Raw genomic sequence first — 8,581 nt, forward strand, 5'->3', positions numbered from 1 at the left:
TGTCGGGATTAAATAAACTTGTAACGAGATAAATTTAAAATGTGCAATATATATATACAATCTGTTGTTTTATCTATAGAACAGTTCATATAATTTCGGTAATTAGAATATATAAGATAAATATGTATAAGATAAAACGTTAAGGGAAAAGTAAAAAATAAACACGGAGGAAATGTTGCAATGATTATAATATCACATTTTTTATCTTGATGGTTTTATTAATTGGTTTAGTAAGGTATAAGAATAGCTTGAAGTGATACATAAATACTGTATGCAGGAAACCGCAATATCACCAACCTTGGGAAATCCTGTTATCTTTGTAGCGCATGCTTTACGGGAATTCACCGTGACTTAATTTTAACGCATATGGATCTTCCAGTAAAAGTAATTTTAGAAATAACTGGAATGTATACATACACACATACACACATACTTGTAGTAATTTGAAATGTTAATTGCCGTGGTTTTAACGATATCTATATTATATTAAATCATATTATACCATATAATTATTATAAATTATTTTAATAAAATGTTATACATTTCCTTACATAATTAAGTGACAATATAAGTTAAGGAGAGTGTTTAGTTTATTTGGGTGAAAAAGATCGATTTTTGTTTGCATTTCATTACAGTTTGAAGTGCAGGAAATGTGTTAAGAGAACTTTTCAAAATTCGAATAATTACCGAAATTATAAGACTAAGTATTAGGAAATTATCGGATGGTACGCAAGTAGAAAATCAGAACCGTAAATTCCCGTAATGTCAGCGTTTCAGTACGCGGACACAATAGAAATCTATGTAGTAGTTCTTATTCCTTCTTTCTGTTCGTGTGGTTATACAGACCTTATACAGGGTGTTGAAAAAAAGTTGTCGCCAAACTTGAGGAGCACGTAATTAAAACAAATAAAGGTTGCAATAAAAATGGATCTAAAAATTACATTCGTTTCGAAAATACAAAATATAAACGCTTTTTTTAGACTGCCCAAACTAGACATCCTCTTAAGAGGACTTTTTACTGAAACAATAATTTATTTTCCAAAAAGAGAGAGGACGAACTTCTATATTATTTCTCAAGGATCATATCTTACCGGAAAGAAAGAGAAAGATTTCTGTTATAGAAGATCACTAGTATCAAAAAAGTAATTGCTGCATTTAGTAATAAACATTAGAATATTGTAAAAGCATTGTTTCGTACTAACTTATAAAGAAGCAAAACATTCGTGAACTCGAACACCCCTCCTCTTGATATACGCGTGCATAATCAGCCGGGTATCCCCGGTTAGCGAGCATGGGTACTTGGTGGCATGGAGACTGTTCAGTGCTACTTTTTCCTTCGTAGGGGTCGCATACGGAATGAACGATGTTAGTCGAGCGATCCCAAGTGCTATGACGTTATTAAATCGTATAATACCGTGCAGTTGCCAATTATCATAAAATAACGTCGATAGAAAGATTATCGGTGTCTCATGCGCCAAAGTAGCGCATGTATTTATAAGTGTGCGTCAGTACAAAAGTTCGGACTTGGAAAGAAATTATTGTATATCGGAGATTCGTAAAGATGCATCGGCGAAAGTAATTCGTAGTTCACGATCAAACTGCAGTGATTTCAACCATGCTGACGAATCCGATAAAATTACGGTTTCAATGCAAAAAGTGTTCGTCGCAAAATCGGTCGAAGAAACTTTCAAGGAGCAAGACGAACATAGAACGAATAGAAACATCGCCCAACGTCTGTAAAGAAGAATATTTAACTAACAAGAATCTATCGATTATGACTGACACCCAGCTTGATCCAGATGTGGACCTGAGAGAGAAGAAATATGACAAGGCCAGAGCATCGAATTCATCCGCCAGTACGGGCTCGCAAGATTCATACATCTTGATATCGACTGAAGAAGCGCCTGCGAAATTGAGAGATGTAAACTGGGAATATGTGGACTACGATGATATCGCTGAGAATATGAGAAGTGGTTATGTCATGAAGAAGTACTGTAGTCCTAAGTGCAGCACAGCTTGGTTTCTAAAAATTCGCCGCGAGATTTTGAAAAATTGCCGCAGGAAAGTTTATCCTCTAGCGATCGATGGGTGAGTGTACAACGTATCTTTCATATAAACTTTTTCTTTGCTATTATTGTAACAAAGCGCGTAAATGGTTAAAAACACTCCTCCAATTTGTTAAATAATTCACTTATATTGCGTAAAGATATCTTTCTTATCATAAATTGATAACGTTATGTCGGCAAAAGTAATCTGACCGCCCACACATTCGAATGTCACGGATGTTCCATTGCGATAATGCATTTCTCACGGTCTCCTACGAAGACACTCGGTAGACTGCACGTGACAGGGGGGAGTTTAAAGACCCTTGGAAGCGCCAGCGGAAAACCTGACAGTGGCTCGCTTCACGCAGGGAAACACGCGTGGATGAGTCATACCAGTAAATGGTAGCTTAAAGTAACACGCGCCCGTGCAGGGCCGAGTAAACAGTAAAAAAAGTATGTGTTTACGCGATGCTTTCACTTGTCTCACGCAATAGTAGGTTTCATAATTAACATTTACTACAAAACAATAAATGACAATTTAAAAAACAGCTGACATGAAATAACTTCAAACGTAAAAATAATTTGTATTCCAATAACAAACGTTTTAATATATGTAATAAAGAGATAAAAAACATTACATTGTTGTCTTCGGTTTTAATACTGCATATTATGGGAAACCTCGTTATTACATGAGTCCAAATATTTGTATATCACAGTAATAATCGCGTATACCTGTCATTCGGCCCTGCACGAGCGAAAACTACGTGCGCCGCGTGCAGGCGTGCGCGACACTCTTGCGTAGCCTGTACACGTTGTGAATTTCCTGTACGCACCGGACCTGAACGCAAGAGGGTTCACGACTCCGTGATTCGGTATGCCTTTCGTGTCTATTCTCTTGAAAACAATACACAATACTTTCAACCTGCCGGATAGGAACACAGGACTTTCATCAGCGCAACGTGTCGAATAATCTTCTCGGGTTTGTTTCTATGTTTTCAGACAATACAAGTGCAGATGACATAAACTTTTATTTGATTATTTCAGCGAATTATTACGATATGTTTTGTACGGAAAAAATTACGTATGTTTCTAACAATTGCGAATTTATTCACTGTGAGAGAATTATCATTAGAAGTTATATAAAATATGTAAATATCGATTAGATTTTTAAAATCCTATTCCACTATTAACGGTCCATTGATTAGTGCTAAAAGGACTCGTAAGAGTAATCAGAAAGAGAAAATATGTAGAATCATAAATTCGTGACGTTTTGAATCCACTTTAGATAATGTGATACATTGGCATATACACCAGGCACTATTCCGCAAGACTCGCCATAAGACACGATACCGTAAATTGTTTTTGTATCGGCCAACGCTGCTCCGGAGTCTCCGAAACAGGCATCTTTACCTTCAGTTCCATAGCACAAATGAACGTTTCGGACGAGCGTATAATCCGTGGAATTAACGCAGATTTCGAAAGGAACATGTCGAACGTGAACGCCCATGAGAGTTTCCGATAGTTTTGCCTATAAATTTATACATTAAATAATGCGTTTTACATTTTTATTACCTGTAATGAATCGATATCTTTCTCAATAAAGATTAAAATAATATTTAAGAAACATGGATAGTATAAAATATTTATGCAAATATCTCCTGATATCTGTCGAACAATTGTGTTCCTGCAGCTATTAATTTACATATAAAAGCAAAAGTGTTAAATACAAAGTAAACGCAAAATTAAAGTATCGTAAAATCTCTTGGATACTAGAAAATCTAAACGTACTCACCTCCTTTCCGATATCAGTTTTTCCCCAACCACATACGAAGAGTTCACGCGGTGTCTCATCGGTTAATTTTGGTAGATGGATCGGTTGAATGGTCTTCGAGAAGCGAAACGGTGGTTTTACTTCAAAAAGTGCGATATCATGATACGGTATAAACGGACTGATGTACGAGTCATTATATATATGAATGTTTCTGATCCTGTGCATAGATCCGCCTCTATTCCATCTATTGGATCCAGCGCGTATATAATATTTCGCTCGCCGTGACGTTCTCGAAAATAATATGCCAAGCATTAAAATTATAGAAAACAATTTTATACGCTCAATATAGTAAGAGTGTCCATCAAGTTAGAGTGGTATATAATTATGATGTTAAAGATATTAATGATGTATCAAAATATTAAAATTACAAGCAATGAAGAGCTGTGATGGCCCATGTCTTCGATAATATACTGGCACCGCACAAAAATCTACTCGAACTGCGTAAAGAGAGCTGCAAATATCGTCACTTTTAGAGAATATTGATGAATCAATGTGTTATATTAAGACATTGACGAAAGTGACGCAATACATGATATTAACCATAAAAGGACGATGTGCGATGCCGACTGATTCTCCACCGATAACTTTTGGATGCGCTTTGTATGTCGCATGCCCGTCTATTTTATTAAGCAGAAAGACTAAAATGTGCAGGACAAACGGTAAATAATGCGTTGCTGAAACTTATGCTAGAAATAATGAAAGAGGCTATTCTTTGATTATTACTTCGACGTATTATTGTGAAATACATAATAAAAACTAGCAATGAAAAAAATTAACTAACTTATTCTATTATTAACGATACATAGAATGCGCATAGCTCTTCATACCGAGGAAATAGAGAATAACGACTGCTCCGTGCATTTTTCCCGACTGTGTCACAATACGATGCGGACGAACATATGTAAAGTGTGACAATCCATTTCGCGGTGACTGTAAACGTCAGACATGTCATATTTCGTGAACATTTAACCGAGACAAATGCTGATACTATCGTCGGTTGCGCTATCACAACAATGTCTAGATTGAACGTGATTTATGTAAATGACGTATAAGCGAAGTGATAATTTGAAATTTGTCATTTCTTATCATGGCAAGTCGTATACTTATTAGTAACTATAGGAGGAAGTTTTGGAAAAGACATCCCTCTTTTAGGTGATATATATTTATAGAAAAGAAATCCCTCTTTTAGGTGATATATATTTTATATTATATAGAAATTTTACACCCACATGTATGGACCCTTACTTTGACAGAAATTATTTTATTATGCGCATAATTAGTTTTCCAACTCTAATAACATTTATATACTTTCTATTACATGGACAGTGTTGATTTTAGTTTTATGTTAGTTTGTATCTCTTGAAATAGTATTTGTCAAATTATAAATTTTTTTTCATCGTATCTATAGACAATTGAAGGATTTGTATTTTGTTCGCTATAAACATTAATGATATCTTCGGAAACGTTAAACATCATCGAAGAATCTTGTTTAATCGAGTCAATCTCTGCAGAATCCGTTAAAAATAATGATCTACGGTCACGTCTAGGTGAAACCCAATCTTCCTTAGATTCTTCAGGCTCGGACTCATTTTTAGGCTTTTCCAAGCAAAACAATGCAGAGACAAAACTAATAGTTTCCATGAACATAGTGACCAATAGTAAATTATTCGCAAGACACGCTAAAGTGCTTTTACTGTTGTCGTTTTGCATTCTGCTTGCACGATTCATCGACTGCATTAATTTCTCGAACGCATTATCGGTCTTTTTTCTTATATCTGTAATAATATATACAATTAGAAACATAATTGTGCGCTATCGCGCATATCAATTGATTGTGAATTAATTCTTCCACACAAATTCGAAAATATAACTCTATGTTGAAAATGAGAAAGAGATATTTGTTAGAACTACTTGAACGTAAGGCATTCTTTCTTAGTAAGTTTAAAAACTTAGTAAGCTTAGTAGTAGTTTAAAAACAATCAAAGATAAGAAATTTATAAATAGTATAGCAAAGCATCTTGTATGAAATAATTAAGACAAGTACTAACAACCCTTTTCACGATGTATCACAAGATGTGCTATCTTCCTATTGTTATCGTGAAAATAGTCACTCGTCTCTGCGCTAGCTAAATCTGTCATGTTAATTAGTGGAACGTTGGTAGGAATCGGTAAGTCGACATCCTCAATGTCATTTAATTTTCTGCCGCCAAATAATGTCATGAGTCCAAGTACTATGTCAGCTAAGGAGATTAGGATTTTAATGGGGAACAGAATTCTCTCGTTGAAAGAATTTTCGATACCGCGAGTAAGGAATCTTTGTGTCTCCAAAGCGGAACGATGAAAGTTAACAACAGCGAGCATAGTTTTCTTTAATACTCCGTTTTTATATAATTTCAGTGAATTATGTATCTTATTGTACCTAAAAATATAAATATGTGTCTATGTAAATTTATCGATCTGTGAGAGAAAGTCATCAGTTAAAAAATATTAATAATTTTCGAATATATTATGAAATTAAACAATGAAGTTTACATAATTAGTCTAACATCATATTTGATTAGTCAAATAGTATCGGATATATGCTTCAGTAATAGCGCTTGATGCAGATAGACCGGTCGAGCCGTTATCTAAGCTCTTATTATATATAGCTCTTAACTCATTCGGATTGCGTTCGTCCAGTTCATCTACGTCGAGTACTTTTACCATATTCATATTTCTTGTGCAACTCATTTTCGTGTACTTACCTCGTAGCCGCTGTCTTATCCCTAACAGCTTGCCTCGAAATTCGATTCAATCTCTTACGGCCTTCCCGATAAATCTCAAAATACTGACACACGTCGTACGTTAATTGTCTTCCCCATCCACTCCTAGAAAACACGTTTCCCAGTTCGTTCGCGGCATGATGAAGAGGTGACCGTCGAGATATTCGGCGGTCCAGAATGTTCTCGTAAATATACTTCATTCGCTGCACCGTCGTGCGCGGCACTCTTCGATTGAAATTGCAGCGGACGCTCGCGCTAGAGTCCGTATCAATATAAATCTTGCAGCTACTTAGGTCTTCGATAGCGGTCAACCATGGTTTAACATGAAGTGTATGGTTAACCATTATTTCGGTCGAGTCCCGCCTTGTTGATGACACGCAAGCTTTGACACGTCGCAATTCCTTGACGCAATCGTTGTAATTACTGGCCCTTTCCACCAATGAACGACAAAGCAGGGTGTGCAATCGTTCATTAGGCGTCTCGTTACTTGGCGCATTATGAACGAAAACTCGATTTAAGCCAGTCTTCAGTGATTTTACTATGCTATCCGGCGGACCTTTTGCTAAATTTGCAAAAACTCGATTAACATCGAAAGATGATGCCCGTTTCCCCTTGTTTGTTGACGGCAGTAAACATTTGAGAAACTTTTCGTTGAAACTGAATGCGTCATTTATAGCGCTTAAAAACTTAAAGCTTTTCGTTGTCTTGAGTGGTGATGATTCCTAAAGTGAATCTTTAGATGTAATATCTTATTAGATTACAAGAAAAAATCACGCTCACGTGTACGTCTTGATTACCTGACACAATCCTGTTCCATCCTTTAACATTCGCAAACTTACCTCGTTTTCTTGTAACGTCACGTTATTCATGTCGAGATAATGATTAATCGTAAACCAGATTTCCTCTCCTACCCTGAAGAGATCACATAGTAGAAGCGAACTTTGAAGCAGAGACTCGGAAAACCAATCATCCAAGGTTGTAGAGTTCCATGACATCTGCTCGTGCTGACGAATCGATACGACCAATCCAAGGGCTTGCGCCAACTCCATCATTTTCGTTCGTATAGTCACACAAATTTCACTGATTGTCTTCTGTAAACTGCCTCCATCGGGAGACGACAATCTCAGCGTTATCGGCTGAACAACTGGTCCAATTAATCTCTCCAGGAAATCCTTTATCGTTGCTTCCGCACGTTGAATCTGTCTCGGATTCAGTAGGACGAAAGTCTCAGCAGCCGATTCATTCTTTCGAGATATTTTTCGTACGTATAGTGTCTCGTCTTGATAAGTACGATTCGCTTTTACATAAAATAAAATGGCTCCTATCGTTAAGATTAGAAAGAAATAGACATAATTATAGATAATGAATTTAATTATCATGGATATGGAGTTAAATGATGTATCTTTTGCTTACCGAAGTACAGAAAAAATATAATCAATTTACAACTCATGTTGTAGATCGAACTGCATTTTACTAGATCATTCACTTTTATATAGATTCTAGACGTAAGTCATACATTTTATGCGGAACAACGGCAAAATACTTCTTTTAAATTTAGCTGGCTTTATCTCATTATGATCCTCGCGTCAATGTATATCGCAAAAGATGGAAAATTTATGCATACATTTGAGCAGACATTAATATCACCTCGTAAATGTGACAGAGATAGTGGAAAAAAGTTATGTTGAAAATATACGAAGCAATAATTATTATCAGCTATCTGGAAAAAAAGAACTGCTCGATGCACAGACAATTGGGAACTAAGTAATTTTTATGTTACGATGCGACAAAAATGTTATTGATGTTTCGCCATGCTGGAACACATTCGCAGTGACACATGTATAGTATCGAGCAGGACGGCTATCGACGCGGCGCCTGCGTTCGAGCAATGCTACGATCGCGACGCCAGTCTCGACAGCAGCTTGCCAGGAATCAATTCCACC

General features: G+C 36.2%; 2 protein-coding genes across 2 annotated transcripts; both read right to left on the minus strand.

The window, feature by feature from the left end:
* Positions 1–3,280: 3,280 nt before the first annotated feature.
* LOC106749782 (trypsin epsilon-like) lies at positions 3,281–4,737 on the minus strand. The gene is made up of 5 exons (XM_014629601.1): positions 4,704–4,737; positions 4,417–4,514; positions 4,245–4,327; positions 3,838–4,105; positions 3,281–3,573 (listed from the first exon to the last, which is right to left on the minus strand). Exons 1-5 carry the CDS (start codon positions 4,735–4,737, stop codon positions 3,298–3,300), a joined length of 759 nt encoding a protein of 252 aa, XP_014485087.1. The 3' UTR covers positions 3,281–3,297.
* A 513-nt stretch (positions 4,738–5,250) lies between these two features.
* LOC106749690 lies at positions 5,251–7,976 on the minus strand. Its single transcript, XM_014629378.1, has 4 exons — positions 7,478–7,976; positions 6,621–7,360; positions 5,925–6,295; positions 5,251–5,651 (listed from the first exon to the last, which is right to left on the minus strand). The coding sequence occupies exons 1-4, from the start codon at positions 7,688–7,690 to the stop codon at positions 5,251–5,253; spliced, it is 1,725 nt and encodes a 574-aa protein (XP_014484864.1). The 5' UTR covers positions 7,691–7,976.
* Positions 7,977–8,581: the final 605 nt, after the last annotated feature.

The sequence above is a fragment of the Dinoponera quadriceps genome, unplaced genomic scaffold, assembly GCF_001313825.1.
Source record: "Dinoponera quadriceps isolate SergipeBrazil2010 unplaced genomic scaffold, ASM131382v1 scaffold3289, whole genome shotgun sequence".
Classification (NCBI taxonomy): domain Eukaryota; kingdom Metazoa; phylum Arthropoda; class Insecta; order Hymenoptera; family Formicidae; genus Dinoponera; species Dinoponera quadriceps.

Excerpts from the sequence above, each read along its gene's own strand:
- LOC106749782 (XM_014629601.1), bottom strand. The coding sequence starts at position 4,737 with ATGCACGGAGCAGTCGTTATTCTCTATTTCCTCG. Across the intron at positions 4,515-4,703 it reads CGTTATTCTCTATTTCCTCG|TCTTTCTGCTTAATAAAATA; the intron begins GTATGAAGAGCT and ends TGCACATTTTAG. Across the intron at positions 4,106-4,244 it reads ATCACAGCTCTTCATTGCTT|AACGTCACGGCGAGCGAAAT; the intron begins GTAATTTTAATA and ends ATTATTTTCGAG.
- LOC106749690 (XM_014629378.1), bottom strand. The coding sequence starts at position 7,690 with ATGATGGAGTTGGCGCAAGCCCTTGGATTGGTCGTATCGATTCGTCAG. Across the intron at positions 7,361-7,477 it reads TGACGTTACAAGAAAACGAG|GAATCATCACCACTCAAGAC; the intron begins GTAAGTTTGCGA and ends GATTCACTTTAG. Across the intron at positions 5,652-5,924 it reads GATACATCGTGAAAAGGGTT|ATATAAGAAAAAAGACCGAT; the intron begins GTTAGTACTTGT and ends ATATTATTACAG.